Source organism: Hemitrygon akajei, chromosome 13 (genome assembly GCF_048418815.1).
Source record: "Hemitrygon akajei chromosome 13, sHemAka1.3, whole genome shotgun sequence".
NCBI lineage: Eukaryota > Metazoa > Chordata > Chondrichthyes > Myliobatiformes > Dasyatidae > Hemitrygon > Hemitrygon akajei.
Genome location: NC_133136.1, coordinates 34954979 through 34971641, shown reverse-complemented (window position 1 = coordinate 34971641; position 16663 = coordinate 34954979). Strand labels below are relative to the sequence as shown.

Sequence of the window (16663 nt, the reverse complement as noted above, 5' to 3'; positions counted from 1 at the left end):
CTTTCCTCCAATTACCTTAATGCTATGCCCTGTAGTATTAGACTTTGAGTGACACTGCTTAAAAGTTATTCTCCTTCTTCCAGCCAAGGTTGAGGCTCATCAGCTGGCTTCGTTAGGCATTTCTTTATCTGTTAGCTTTTCTCACAACAGACAGCCTATTTCACACTAAGCTGAGTTCATCCTTAACTTAGTGTGAGTCAGAACCACCAGGGGAAAACAACTAAGGAAGTGACAAAATCGTTATTTATATAGTAACTTGCAGCCAACCTGGCCTATGTGATCCATACAATAGCTTAGACCTATCTGAAGCTGCTGCTTATTTTTTCCATGCAGCCAATGAACAACATATTGGTAATTATGTCACTTTTTCTCTCTATCACACTGCAGTTTTGCTAGGAAGGAGAAATATAGCCAATGCTTTTTGGTTTAGATTATTAATTACCTTATAATGCTCTGGCCCCATCCCTTAGACTCAGATAAGTCCAATCAATAAACTCAGCATGTTCTCTTTTACAGAAAACTACAGTGCTCCATGATAACACGCTGCAAAATGGAACTGCTGGTTGATTAGTTATTTGATCCTCTGACTTTAACATTGACTGAAAATAATAATTTATTCCATCCAACCATGAGATCTTTCTATATTTTGCATCTCGTGCGCAGTTGTATTTTTTCATGGAAGGTAAAGGAAATCTGAACAATGTTGAAGAGGGTTGAGAAGTATCGGACCATTTAGGAACAATCTTGATTCGGAAAGATTAGAGGTGGAGGAGTGTGGGTACTTATGGGTAGGGGAGGAGGTAGAATTTTATTGAGCTCTTCTGTTGGATTCAGGAATGCATAGCCTGGATGACCTCCTTTAATATTATTTGCTTGAAGAGCATCATCAAAGCACATATGGAACATTAATTTAGAATTCAAACAAGTAAGGTATTTGTAGTCAATTTTGACTGAGTCCTAATCTAATTGTCAACCTTCAATAGAAAGTTAAGGGTAATTTCCCACACCTCCCCAAACCATATTCCTGCCTTTGACTCTGCAACTGTTCCACTACTCGAACACTAAAATCATAAGAGTCAGATTGTTTATTCTCCTCCATATTCCCAACCTGACTTGTTGAGTTCCTCCAGCATCTTGTGTGTGTTGCTCAAGATTACCAACATCTCCAGAATTTCTTGTGTTTATGTTTAATTGACAGTTACGTTTCAAGTTTTTCAAGGGTACTTGAAAAATTCAAAGCCTTAAATGTCTTAATTTTAAATTCTTTTGAAGTATTTATGTCTGAAAAAAGCACAGAAATAATATCTGAGAGGAGTATTGCAGATTACAAAGAAACACTGATAAGATATTGAAGGCTTGAAGTAAGAATTCTTCTGGTTGACATGTGTTCACCAATTCATAAACGTAATTGTGACATATTCTTTAGAATGCTTTCATGATTTACTTAAGGATGAAAAATTTATGAAATCTTACTGTTACATTTATACTTACCAGAGAAATAATTCTCTCAGCAGACTTAACCAATTGGAAAGGATTACATTGAAATAGCAACTTAAATCTCCATAGATGGAATTAAGATAAAAATTAGTTATAGAACAGAACATAAGTCTGAGACATCAGATGATCACATCTAATTAACACAGGTTTTATTGCGAGACCAGAGGCCGCCTTGTTTTATTTGGTACATGAAGTACAACAGACAACTAATTAGATCAGGTGATGCAAGGGTAATAAGCATAACAACAGCCACAGATATTGTGCTTATTACCCTTGCCCTACCCTTACCACAGTGACATACCCTATGTAGACTAAGTTCACTGTTTTTTTAACAACACTGCCATCAGTGAAGCTGTGCTCTTTACTAAATACATGAGTGGCTTGGTTAATGTGTTGCTCTGAAAGTCACTATTTCCTAACACCTATGCAGTATGTTCAGCACTTTGTATCAATTTCCATTCTGTGAGACTACACAAAACAGTGAAACCGTTGAGAGAATTTATCCAATTTTATGCAAAATCAAGTCCTCAAATCTAGCATAACACATAAAGTCTTCTGGCAGTTGTGACCTCTGCTCTTCTTTAAACAGCTCATGAAGCCAATGCTGAATCTCAACAGAAGACTAGTCAGTCTCATTCCCTGCAGCTGTACAAGACTTCTTTTGACAGAATTATCTGTTTAGTTCACTTTTTAAAGTTATGATCAAATTCACTTCCACCTCCCTGTCATGGAGTCTTACTCCAACTCCTTCAGAGTCACTTGAACTCAATATAGTTTGGTTCTTGGCCATGGTTCGCACATGGCCCAGTGTGAGCTCTTTTCCCTCTTCTCATTCCTCCGCACACTTGATGACTTTGAACACCTCCCATCTCTCAATCTTTACTATACTAATGGACAACAACAACAGTCTCTTTATTTTATTAATGTGTCTTCAGTTCCTCATCCCATCAATCAATCTGCTAAATCTTTTCTCAACCCTCTCAAGAGTTTCTACTGTCCATTCTTATATGTAGAACAAAACTAGAACCAATTTCTAATTGCAATATAACTTTGGTTTTGTATTCCACTCTCTTAGATATCAATCCTACAATCCTGGTGGAATTGGAATTGGTTTATTATCGTAATATGTACTGAGATACAGTGAAAAGCATGCCAGTGCTTTATGAACCATGATCTCAATCTCTCAATGAGCCATGTACATATATTGAAATCTCAGAACTATACTCTTTCTTTTGCACTGCTTTTCTTTCTTCTTCTAACCAAAACATGCAACAGAGTTGCATAAAAACCGGATCTGCAGATGATGAGAGGCCGAGCATGAGAGCTTGTGACAGGGCAGAGGGAAAGGGTGGCACAGCCTGAAGGGAAAGATCACATCAAATTTAGCTAGAGAAGATGTTGATGGGCCAGGCTGCAAAGTAGAACAGGAGACTACTATATTATGAGGAGTGCGTAGGGGAGCATGGAGAGCATGGCATGGAGAATCGGCGAGCATGGAGAAAGCAACACAGTAATCAGCACAAATCCTTCCAAAGTGAACACGCAGAATGCAGTGTACATCCACACATCCTGAGAATTGCTGCACTAAATATTATACAGTTTCATCTGAGTGCTTTAGATCATACAGGAGCGGTTGCAACATCCCAATGTTCTGCACTAATGTGTTTCATGTTACAGCATGGGTCTCACATTACGTGTGTCGTGCAGATGTGCACGGGCTGGTACATATGGCAGAGTCCTTCACTGAAATTTAACCACACAGGCAAGTAGTCCTAAGGGGAGAGAGGGTGGGAGGATCTTGGGCAGCAGTGCCTCACAGCTACCAAGAGAAAAGTCATCAAGAGTTTTTGTGTGTCTGTAGCTGACTGGCTCTCAGTACAGACACTCCATCTCCTGCCATTTTGTTGCTGGGTGTCAGAAGTATTACTTTAGCTGATTTATGAAGAACCTTGACTGAAATCTTTGGACAGAATAAGCCTGAAATTTATGGATCCTTCAAACTGTCTATGGATTCACCCCAGAAGAGGTCTCAGGAAAGCAGGTAGTTGAGAATGTTGTTAAATCAGTAATTCTGCAGCCTGCATCTATGAAATAGATTAAAATTGATTCATAATCTAAACCCAGTCTGTTTAAACACGGGGAGTAAGAAAGACTGATATCCATATAAGTTATCATGGATCAGGATGTAACAAATCAATCTGTTTGCCAAAGCCAGATGAGAATCTTTGCGTGCTGCGAATTCCCTAGTCACACACACCAAGGGGGTCAATTTGTGAACTGCTCCCAACATGATTTAGCAAGCCACTCAGTTACAGTCTATCATTACTGCCAAAGCATATCACAGACATGCTGTCAGCAAAACTATCATCTCAGGAATATATTATTGTGGAGGGAAACTTTAAGATAGTTTTAAATAAATTTGCCTGCTGCTACCTTGGTTGATTTTCCATGATTTTTTCTGCAAATGAGTTTGAAAACCACAAAAGTAGCACCACCCTCCCCACCAATCTATTTACTCTGTCATAGGACACACCAGATGGCATCAACCTAGGCACAGCATGGATTTCCTGGGTTTCTGGTAATCTAATAAAATCAGGGAGCCATCACTTGGGTGGGCCAGCGTTCTTCCGCAGCCCCTCAACAATGACCTAAGTAACCCATTAGGCCTTGCATGTCCAATGCATCACAAGAAGAACTAAACAAACACACCTTTCTTTTTTTGCATCTTAAAAATACTACCACAAGATTCCACCCAAAGTTCAACAAGTACCAACTAAGGTCTACAGCAAAATACACAACAGAACAGAAAGATTGGTGACTGCCATTAAACATTGGCATAAATATCAGAATCAACATTAATCTTGTATTTGACCACATAAAATTCCAACGGGCTTGATTGTTTTGAGCCTGGAGCATCCACACACTTTCTGTTCCTGAACACAAAGGCTCAAGTGAGCTGCATCCTCTCATTTGACCTCCTTGGACAAGCATATGTGTATTTATGTGACAGCACATTAAATTGAAACGGCAGTTGTTTCGCTTTAGGCAGATTCAACTGTTCTTAGAGCCTATGGGCAGGGGAATCTCCAGAAGTATTTTAGAATTTGTTGAACTTTCCCAAGTATGTGTTAAAGCTTGCACTCATTTTTTTAAACACAGAAACATCTGAATAACACTTAATAGAAAATCATGGTGCATAGCCATCTCTGAGAAGCTGACAAGACTCTAAAACTGTATTATTGCTTGAATACCTACTTGATTTCAATCATGCTGACTGTACAGAACTTAAATGAATGTTATAAAAAAATTCCAATGTAAAGAAGAGTTTCAATATCTGCAGTTGTCTTATTATAGTTCATACTGAGAGCAAAAGTATACCTTAAATTGTTGGGTATTCTGGAGGAGAGTGAGCTATAAATCGACTGCCTAATTATTCAGATACGGCCTTGCTGCTGGCAGATGGGATTAGGCCTCATAGTTTCTTGTTGGCAGGAACAGATAAAAACTAGCCTATCAATGCTAATGCCATTTACCCTTACATAGTCTTCAGTCTTCTGTGTTCACCTTGATGAATGTTGTGAGAGCTTCTGCCCCCACCACCCCCTCAGGCAGAAATTTCCACACTCTGATCATCTTCAGGGTAAAAAATACTTCCTTAGATCTCCTTTAAACTTTTTACCTCTTACCCTAAACCTATGTCCCCTAGTTTTAGACACATCTGCTGTGGGGAATAGTTTCCTATTAGCTATTAGTTTCCTAGTCCTATTAGTTTCCTAAGTGACAAACAAATTGATCTGTACACATGACAACTTACTTGACCTATGTGCTTACAGCCCGATTAGGAAGGAAGCAGTGGAGACAGACCTTGTGGGACAACCCAAGCATGTCTTAGTGGGGTGGACTTAGAACAATGATCCCTGAGTATCATAAAATTTGGAGCAATTGTGGAAAAAGACTAGTGATAATCACATTTAAATGTGATTCATTGGGGGATGGCTAAATTCAGTCAATTGAAGAGAGATCAGTTTTACATCGAATTTGTTCAGCAGTTTTATTAGAACAAGAGAAGACATGCCACATTACCACAAGGGAATAAAGCGGTGGAAGTGGATTTAGTGTACACTCTGGCCATAGTCTTCTAATCCACCTTAGAATAAAGCTAGTGCATAGACTGCTGATGTTAAACATAGAATACTGAGAATTTCAGCACAGTATGGCTCTTCAGCCGATGATGTGTGTTCACCTTTTAACCTTCTGTAAGATCAATCAAGCCCTTCCCTCCTACATAGCGGCCTAGTTTTCTATCATTCCTGTGCCTACCAGTTTCTTAAATGTCCCTAACGTATCTGTTTCTACCACCACCCCTGGCAGTGCATTCCATGCACCTACTATTCTGTGGAAAAAACCTTACATTTAACATTTCCCCCCAGAGCTTTCTGTAATCACCTTAGAATTATGCCCCATTGTATTACTCTGGAAAAAAGTCTCTGGTTGTCTTTTCAATATATATCTCTTATTATCTTGTACTTCCCTATCAGGTCACCTCTCATCCTCTTTCATTCTGAAGAGAAAAGCTCCAGCTCACCCATCCTATGCTCCCCAACCCAGGCAGTGTCCTGGTAAATCTCTGCATCCTCTCTGAAGTTTCCACATCCTTCCGATGATGAGACGGCCAGAACTGGCCACAGTGGTTTTACAGAGGTACGACATTCCCTCCATTACATCCACTGATGCCATCTAATACCAGGAATCAATTATTCCTTTCAGGTAACAGTGCGACCCAGCTGAGACACATGAAATACATCAGAACAAGTTGCAAAACTGTATTGAAGAGCAAGCAAGTGCAGTCAGTTCAAGTTCAGCCATTTAGCATAAAATTCTCAAAATTCATTATTCTTTTCATATACCTGCATTCTCATCATTGAGTGCACACCATAATGAAACAATTAGCTATGTTTAAAGTAAATGAAATATCAGTTCCACTCACCCGAAGCATTGGTCCATTCTGAAAGACATGAGGCTCATCACACACCACGCAGTATTCGTTGAGGACTGGTATCCGCTGCTCTGCATATTCAATGGTCTGCGCACAATAAGGTCTTGTTAGTTGTGAAAATGTAAAGGATTGGACAGTAGTCAAAGTAATAATGCTGTCAAGTTCCTTACCTGCACGAGAAACCCATGCTCCCTTGATACTAGTGTTTTCACATTAAAGCTAGACTAATGGGAAAAGGGAACGACAAGAAAACAATAAACATAACTATCAAGTTCAACGATAATCAGCCTAAAGACAAATTACATTTCTTAATATAGCATATAAACGTCTAGAGTTTGCTTATTCTATTATAACCTAAGGAACTATATCAGTTAATGAAAGGACTTTTAACTGAACAAAACTACTTGGATTAGCTCATGACTAACCATTTTTCTGATGTAACAATTTTACACTAATAAAGTAACTATATTGGTATGGCACTAAAGATTATAAACAATATCTTGAAAATTGTTAATGGGATGAGATTAATCTTCAGTTTTCCAGATATTCTTCATAATCCTGGCCTGAATCAGAATAACTTCTGTCTCCTAAAACCTTCCTTTCCCAAAAATTTGAAACCTGATGCTGCAGAATTGATGAAGGCTTGAACATTTACAATGGGAGGTACTATTGGGTCAAAATAATGATGGGATGGGCAAGGGTGTTTCTAACTACGACTTGAAAGCATGAATTTCTAGCAAATAAAAATGGACTTTGTTGAGAGAACAAGGGAGTTTTCTAACTGCATCCTATCAGAAAAGTTCAGGAGCTATTGAAGGATTTAAAAAAGTTAAGGCTTATAAAGGGAGCTGCAGACTCACAGCTTTCTGATTCATATCCATCAGAAACAATTGTTCTGGTGCTAGCATTATTACAGGACAAGAGGTAAATTCAATCACCTTTTTTCTTTGGTTTATAAACATTGCTCAACTGTCTCATGCTCTATATTTGATTTTCACTCACTTAAGTCTCTGCAATATTTCTGAATCAAACCACTGCCTGAGTCAACAGATAAGATTTATCAAGTACGCTAAACAATATAAATAACAAAAAATATCACAATATTGGAGAATTTTGAGAACTTTTTTCCCTTCATTCATTTTTTAGGGTCTGCATATAACTGGCATATAGTTGCCTCTGTCTAAATGAATAAGTAGTTTTTAAATATAAATAAATAAATTCACTGTGAAGATGATTTTGAACCACTACAGTCATGAAGTCACAGTGTTAGACAGCAGCCAATTGAGTCTGCTCTAGCCATCTGCCCCACCTTTTTATGCTATATTAGTCTTAGCTATTACTTTGACACATTCTCACCGGCTTTCCCCAGATTCTATCACTCACCTGCACAATTTGCACAGGTACTGTCTCCAATCAACCTGTAAACCTGCATGTCTTTGGATGCGGGAGGATGGGGGAGGAAAGTGGAGCACCTGAGGAATCTCATGCAGTCATAGGGAGAGCATGCAGTCTCCACACAGACAGCACTGGAAGTCAGGACTGAAACTGATTCACAGGAGCTGTAAGGCAACAACTCCACCAGTCGTGACACAGTGTGTTCACCTATGATTCCCTGACTCTTCTGGTGAAGGTACTCCTACAGTCATGTTGGGGAGGGAGTTCCAGGATTTCAACCCAGTGGTGATGGAAAAAGCAACTCATTTCCAAGACAGGACGGAGTGCATCTTGGAAAGAAACATGCATCTGCTGGCCTTCTCCCTCTGGGGAGTAGAGGTTGTGTGTTTGCGAGGGCTGTTGGAATAGGCTGGTGAATAAATGCAGTGGACTATTCTAGATGACGGACACTGCCACCTACAGCTCCATCACAGGCACACGCCTACCACGTTTGAGGACCGACCGTTTCATACACAACCCTTCACTATTCTTCTTTCACATTACTTTTTTTTATTGTAAGTTTGAATAGTATTGCACTGCTGGCACAGAACAATAAATATCACGACATATGTCAATGATAATAAACCAGATTCTAATTAACTGTACCTATTATGCACTAGTGAAGAAAGAAATTGTGGGTGGGGTGGTACCATTTTCCTGGATTGTGCCACGTTGTGTGAGAATCTTTACAGCTGTACTCATTCAGACATGCAGAGCGTAATCACAAATGGGATGAGCTTCGGTAGGCGAGTTGGTCAGCATGGATAAGTAGGTTCCATGCAGTTTAACTCTATGACTGTTTCTGTGATACTCCTGACTTGTGCCTTGTAAATGGCGAAAGGTTTTGGGGTGTCTAGCTAGTAACACCCTGGGTTAAAAATACTAGAATATTCATAGTCATATTTTCTGTTCGCCATTTTAACAAAGAAAAGTCAAAGCAAATGACAAAATATCCCCAAGACCTTAATAACTAAAGATTCAGAATGAAAAGACACAGCAGAAAACAAAATAAATTGTCAGTATGTTTTAAGGACTCTAAATTTCAGGTATGCCGTAGTCAGTACCTAATTTATCTAGTCCAAGTGTAAGCAGATGGAAAGTTGGTGTTTTAGTCTCTCAGTCAGCGTGTTGCTCATGGCTACAAACATATGCCCCTGTAGAGTCAGCAAGAATTTGCAATGATGCTGGCTGTGCACACAGCATTTTGCCCAGTGGTTTCTATGAGACCAACCAATAAAAAAAGCTGTTGTGGAACAACAACGCTAACAACAATAATTTGTAGTTACAGTATGTAGCATCATTAAGCTAGCAAAACGTCCTAGGGTGCTCCACAAGGATACAAACAAAACTAGACATTGTGCTTTAAAAAGGAACCAGTGCAGATGATCAGTGCCTGGTCAGAGATGGGGTGATGGAGGAGATTACAAAGGATGGACAGAGAACAGGGGAGAATTTGTAGACAAAGGTGAGATTTAAAAACAACAGTATTTAACCAGAGTCAATATAAAATGGTGTACTGAGATAATCCACCAAATGTGGAGCAACTTTGCCTAAGGCAAAGTTGAATTCAAAACATCCAAAACAGTGGTCCAAGTTAAACCTCCTAGCTGCTGATCAGAAAAAACTCTGGTTCCTTAAGGGGAACCGATAGAGCAGATAGAAAATATTTCTGCTGAGAGGGCAGGCAGACGCTATTTCCATTGTTAAGAATGACTACAAGTAAGTGCCCCAGCTAAAAACGATTTTAGGATTGTTGTTAGTAATTGCTTCTACAGAAAGTGGGAGATAGAAAGTTAGAACTCCTGTCCACGAGCTACAATTGTTGTCTCAGCTGAGTGTTAACTTTACATCAATGTATGTTATATTTTTGATTTTAAAAAAAGGTATTTAGCCAGAGAGTGGTGAATCTGTGGAATTCTTTGCCACAGGCAGCTGTGGGGGCCATGTCTTTATGTATATTTAAGGCAGAATTTGATAGATTTCTGATATGTCACAGCGTGATGGGATACAGGGAGAAGGATCAGGAGGAAAATTGGATCAGCCATGATGAAATGGCAGAGCAGACTCATTGGGCCAAATGGCCTAATTCATCTCCTATATCCTATAGTCTGATGGTATATTTGAGCAAAGATGGTAGATCACAGAATAGCCATTATCACTTTGACTCGAAACACATTATGTCCTAAGGGTCTACTGATATTCATTAATTCCATTTACCAATGTTGGCTATTTCTGAATGTTTCAGTACAAGCTGTTTGTTTCTGAAAGATTAAAAGGAATGCTTCTTGCAGAGGGGAAACGGTTGATAACTGATTTTCTCCAGAAAAAGAGAAAAATAGTGTCACAATGATAGCTCTGTGTCACCTCCAAGGAGTCATCATAAATATCCAGTGACAGAACTCGCTTTACGATGCTGTTTAATTGTGATACCATCTGATTTATAACACTCCTACAATATTAATAGATTAAGATAGGGATCTTAATTTTAGTTGAAAATACTTAATGTATTTGCAGCACTGATCTAAATCTACAGCAATTGTGATTTTTCAACTTCCAATACAATACTGTGACTCAATTTTAAAGTAGATGCTGGTGCCTGTTGTCCTGAACCTGAATGTTTTGGATCAGGCTAACTCATTTTCTAAGTTGCTCCATATTTTGTTCAAGCAGGTCCCTGGAACATATGGAATTTTCTCATTGAGTTCACCTCTAAGGAATATAAAGATAGCGAAACTACATCGAGGCAGGTACGTACTGTGGGCTGTGATGAAGAGGAAGGCGCTAATATGCCAATGAGACCTGAGGTAAGTGAGAGTCTTCTACCCTCAGAAGTGGGATCTTTGCACAACTCTGTTTTACCCACTTTGGCATTGCTGGAGTAGGACCTGCTCAGCAGCTTGTGATGTTTCAGTCCATCCGTCTCCTCTGGCTTCAGAGTGCTAGAACAAGACTTGCTCAGCAGTTTGTGTGGCTTGGGTGCACTATTGTGCTCACATCTGGTGTCACCAGAACATGTCCTGCTCAATAATTTGTGGGACTTCAGGGGAAGATTTTCATCCAGCCTCATGGTGGCAGAACACGATCGACTTAAAAGTTTATGCGGCTTTGATGAATTAGTCTGATCAGTTCTAGGATCACTGGAAAAAGAACGGCCTAGAGGTTTGTGAGGTTTGGAATCACAGCCATCTTCCACCTTCCCAGTACTGGAACAGTTCCTCTTTAGCAGTTTCTGTGACTTGGGAATCCCATCTTGTTCTGGTTTCAGTTTTGATTTACTTTTGCCACATCCAGGTGGAGGATAACTTGGCGACCTGGAATTGAAAAGATTTTGTGACTTACTTTGGATTTCAAGGAAATAAATATAACAGATAATTAGTAGGAATAGAAAATACAGAAAATACTCAATAGGTTAGGCAGCATTTGTGGAGTCAGAAACGGCTTCAGTAATTTAGGTTGACAAACTTTCGTTACAGCTGCAGAGGTTTGAATCTAAAGAGTTTTTAAGTAGCAGCAAAAGCTAAAGAGAAGGGCAACTTCTGGTATTTAATACTTCACTTGATGATCTGAATGGCCTTCTTCCAAGCTATAACTTTTCTGTGATCCTGTGTGTGTGTGTCCATTTCTGACTGCACATTTTATTAAACATTGAATGGGTGCAGAAGAGATTTACTAAAATGTTTTCAAGGATGAGGGAAGGATTGGAAAAGCTGGGGTGCTTTTCCTTAAAATGGAAAAAAGTTGAGAGGAGACCTTACAGAGGTACTTAAGACCATAAGACATATGTAGAAGATGAGTGAGGTCCATCGCGTCTGCTCTGCCATCCCATCGTGGTTGATTTATTATCCCTCTCAACCCCATTCTCCTACGTTCTCCCTTTGATGCTCTGGCTAACCAAGAAGTTACCAACCTTCGCTTTAAGTATACTCAATGACTTGACCTCCACAGCTGTCTGTGTCAAGGAATTCCACAAATTTGCTACCCTCTCGTTAAAAAGTTCTTCGTCATCTCTGTTCGAAACAGATGTCTCTCTGTTCTGAGGCTGGGCCCTCTGGTCCTTGACACACACACGCTATAAGAAATATCCTTCCCACAACCACTCTATCTAGCCCTTTCAATATGCGATAGGTTTCAATGAGATCCACCCTCAGTCTTCTAAACTCCAGCAAGTACAGGTCCAGAGCTATTAACTGCTCCTCATATGTTAACCCTTTCATTCTTGGAATCATTCTTACAAACCTCCTGTGGATCCTCTCCAATGCCAATGCATCTTTTCTTACATAAGGGGCACAAACGGCTCACAATACTCCAAGTGCAGGCTGATCAATACCTTATACAGCCTCAGTATTACATGCTGTTATATTCTAGTCCTCTTGAAATGAATGCTCACATTGCGTTTGCCTTTCTTACCATTGATTTCTTGGTGTTCACCTGGTCCCTCAACACCAGCTCCAAAGCAAAGAAAGCCAAGTAGCATCTCTACTTTTTGCGAAGGCTGAGGAAAGTCCATCTCCCACCCCCCATCCTCATCACATTCTACAGGGGTTGTATTGAGGGCATCCTGAGCAACTGCATCACTGCCTGGTTCGGAAATTGCACCATCTCGGATTGCAAGACCCTGCAGTGGGTAGTGAGGTCAGCTGAGAAGATCATCGGGGTCTCCCTTCCTGCCATCACGGGCATTTACACTACATGCTGCATCTGCAGAGGAAACAGCATTATTAAGGACCCCATGCACCCCTCATACAATATCTTCTCTCTCTTGCCGTCTGGGAAAAGGCTCCGAAGCATTCGGGCTCTCACAACCAGACTATGTAATAGTTTCTTCCCCCAAGCTATCAGACTCCTCAATACCTGAAGCCTGGACTGACACCTTGCCCTACTGTCCTGTTTATTATTTATTGTAATGCCTGCACTGATTTTGTGCACTTTATGCAGTCCAGTGTAGGTCTGTAGTCTAGTGTAGCTTTCTCTGTGATTTTTTTTATTACGTAGTTCAGTCTAGTTTTTTTGTACCATGTCATGTAACACCATGGTCCTGAAAAACGTTGTCTCATTTTTACTATGTACTGTACCAGCAGTTATGGTCGAAATGATAATAAAAGTGATTTGACTTGACTTGACTTGACTTGATTCAACCTGCAAATTAACCTTTAGGGAATCTTGCACAAGGGCTCCCAAGTTCATTTGCACCTCTGATTTTTGAAGTTTCTCTCCATTTAAGAAACTAGTCTATGCCTTTATTTCTTCCACCAGAGTGCATGACCATACACTTTCCTACTCTATATTTCATCAGCTACTTTGCCTATTCTCCCAACCTCTCTAGGTCCTTCTGCAGACCCACTGCTTCCTCAGCACTACCTGCTGCTCCACGTATCTTCATCTTGTCTGCAAAATTGGCCACTAAGCCATCAATTCCATCATCCAAATCACTGATATATAACATGAGAAGAAGCAGTCCTGACAGCAACCCCTGGAGAACACCACTAGTCACCAGCAGCTAACAGAAAACCTCTTTGCCTCCTGCCGGTCAGCCAATCATCTATCCATAGTCGTATCTTTCGTGTAATGCTGTGGGCTATTACCTGTGAAGCAGTCTCATGTCTGAGAACTTGACAAAGGCTTCTGAAAATCCAAATGAACACCATCCACTGTCTAACCTGCATGTTAATTCCTCAAAGAAATCCAACAGATCTGACAGGTAAAATCTCCCCATGCTGACTTTGGCCTACTTTATCATGCACCTCTAAGTACTCTGAAATCTCATCCTTAATAATGGACTCCAACATCTTCCCAACCACTGAAGTCAGGCTAACTAGCCTATAATTTCCTTTCTTCTATCTCCCTCCCTTCTTAAAGAGTGCTAATCCAGAACCTAGTAATTCTTGAAAAATAATTACTAATACCTTCACAATCTCTTCAGCTCCTACTTTCAGAACCCTGGGGTGTAGTCCGTCTTCAGACTTTTCAGCTTCCCAAGCACCTCCTCCTAATTAATAGCAACTACGCTCAATACTGCCCCCTGGCATATTGTTAGTGTCTTCCACATGGAAGACTGACACCAAATACTTAAGATCTTCTGCCATTTATTTGGCCACCATTGCTATCTCTCCACCATATTTTTCCAGCAGTATGGTATTCACTCTCAGCTCCTTTTTACTCTTTATATAAATGAAAAAAACTTTTATCTGTTTTATATTATAGGCTAGCTTACCTGTTCTCTCCTTATAGTTTTTAGTTGCCTTCTGTTAGTTTTTAAAAGCTTCCAACTTCCCACTAATTTTTGCTGTATTATATGCTTCTCTCTTGCTTTTATGCTGTCTTTGACTTCTCTTGTCAGCCACGGTTGCCTCATCCTCCAATTAGAATACTTCTTCATCTTTGGGCTTCTGAATTCCCCCAGAACTTCCTGCCATTACTATTCTGCCATCATCCTGGCTAGTGTTCCCTTCCATGTCAGCCAGACCAATTGTAATAACTAATCAATTCACAGAGCACTTATGCTTTGTCCGCAATGACTATCCTGAGATCCAATTTGCATGATGTTTAAATACTACTTCCCATTCCCACACCAATCTGTTCACCTTTGAGGAACAGGACGGTGAAGTTGGACGTAGCTGAGGGGTTCATGAGTCTGATAAGTACAATGCAAGGCTGAAGTCCAATGAAGACATGAGGAAATCACCTCATATTTGACCTGGCTTATCTACAATCCAGTGGTATGAATTTTCCACTTCTAGGTAATTCTCCACTCTGGCTTCCTCCAGTCCCTCCATTTTTGTCCCCTTCCCATCCCACCTCTCCATCACCTAGTTTTTTTCAACTCTCCACTTACTCTATCCACCTACACATTTTATCCATAGACTTCCCCACTTTGCCCATCTGAATGTTGACCCTTCTGCCATTCACGTCTTCCCTAATGGTTCCGAGTATAACTTTCTTTAATTATCAGATTTCAACATGGTTTCCCATTTATCTGCCTTCCTTGTATCTCTAGTTTCGCCTTCCTCTCCCCACCTGGCCCTATCTGCCCATCATCCTTCACTCTTCCGCAGTCCATCAATGATCTCTGACTCATATCTCACCACTCCCTTCTCTCCTTTATATCTGCTCTCAGTTTCGAAGCAGGGTTTTGACCTAGAACATAAACAACTCCTTTCTCCACTACAGATGCTGATCAACCTCTAACAGATTGTTTGCTGCCCCAGTAATCAGTTGCTATAATCTCTTGTGTCTCTGAGAGATTAATCCCTTGTTTCAAATAATTCCTTCCTGCATTTCCTTGAGTTTAAACATAAAATCTGTGTGGAGAGTCAGCAAATTAAATTACATAAACTTTGGGTATATCATAGAGTTCAATAAGATTGTTAATATTATTGAGACTTATAATCCATTAAAAATAAATTAGTACATTAAAAATACAACTCAATACTTCACAATCTTAAAATTCTGTTAAACCCTTTAAGAAACAGAAAACACTTCACAAAAAATGGTAGAAATCCATATCTCTCCTAAAACAGGTGGGTGCTGGAATAATTGAGGCTTTCAAAACCAAGAGTGGTTAATAAGAGTTGTTTAATAAGGGTGATTAAACAAAAATGATACAGATGGAAAAATAATCTGGGAATATGTGAAACACTAACTTTGACTGAAAGAACAGAAAGGTAGAATTTTTTAAAGCAAATATTAGTCTGTAAAACTATTTGGGAGCCTTCTACATGAATTACTGAGTGTCCCCAAACAAATACAACAAGTAATTAGAAGGGCAAACAGCACATTATAGTTCATTGAGATGCTGTAGCCATACAGGGGTTAGAAGGTATTGCTGCAATTATATTGTACTTTTTGTGTGTTTCTATTATGTGCTGAAAGAGCTACAGTTCTCTGTTTAATCAGTATTGCTGAAAACAGTTTAGAATCCTAAAGGGAAACCTTGAAGGTAAAAAAATATCAAAGGGGCACTAGCCCAATTATTCAGCCTCATGCTTCAAGAGCATAGCTAAAAAAAAGACAAAAAACTTCCATTAATATTTAAGCATACTTTCTAAGGATATAATTCCCACATGCTGGCAGAATGGACATTAAGTTGAGCTTGTTGCCAGAAAATAATGAATTAATGTTCAACTCAGTTATTGATTAACCAGCAGAGTTCTCTTTTCTCAAAGCTTATCACGTTACCTGCGCAAAGATGAAAATATGTGCAGTGGGGATTTCACTTTCTTCTCACTGATCTTTTTGCCATGGGGACAGTTCAGTTTCTCCTTGCTGTTCTGCTTCCACTGGTGTGTAACAAAAGTCTGCATGATTCTGAGGGAGGAATAAAATAGAACTGTCAAATCTGTTGAATGATCCTCACACCTACTCCAACAAAAATTGGGCTGATCTTCTGCTCAACACCATTCTCCTGCACTAACTATATATCCCTTTATAATAAAAAGATTCCTGATTCTGATTCTGATATTGTAGAGCTCTCAACCTTTTTTATACCATGGACCAAAGCCATTAAGGAAGGGGTCTGTGGACCCAGGTTGGGAACCTTGCTTTCTTGCCTTGACATAACTAAAAGCCTTTTGTTCTTCCTTGATTTAATTTCTGTTAGATTGAGAATAAAAAATTCTCTGATTTTTAGGTACTGATGGATTATTCAGCAATCTGCTGTTTGGGATATCTTTTGTAGCTCTTCACTAAGCAAGTCTGCTGGTTCTCTAGCTTTTGAAGTGCAGTCACAATGGTGATACA

At 39.7% G+C, this 16663-nt stretch overlaps 1 protein-coding gene across 1 annotated transcript in view; it reads right to left on the bottom strand.

The window, feature by feature from the left end:
- Nucleotides 1-16663, bottom strand: part of parp8 (poly (ADP-ribose) polymerase family, member 8) — a 374464-nt gene that overhangs the window by 97032 nt on the left and 260769 nt on the right. The window contains exons 11-14 of the mRNA XM_073064384.1: nt 16103-16231; nt 10683-11238; nt 6664-6717; nt 6485-6580 (exon numbers count right to left, since the gene is read on the bottom strand). Of these exons, the coding sequence (XP_072920485.1) occupies nt 6485-6580; nt 6664-6717; nt 10683-11238; nt 16103-16231 (835 nt within the window). The remainder of the gene's footprint in view (nt 1-6484; nt 6581-6663; nt 6718-10682; nt 11239-16102; nt 16232-16663) is intronic.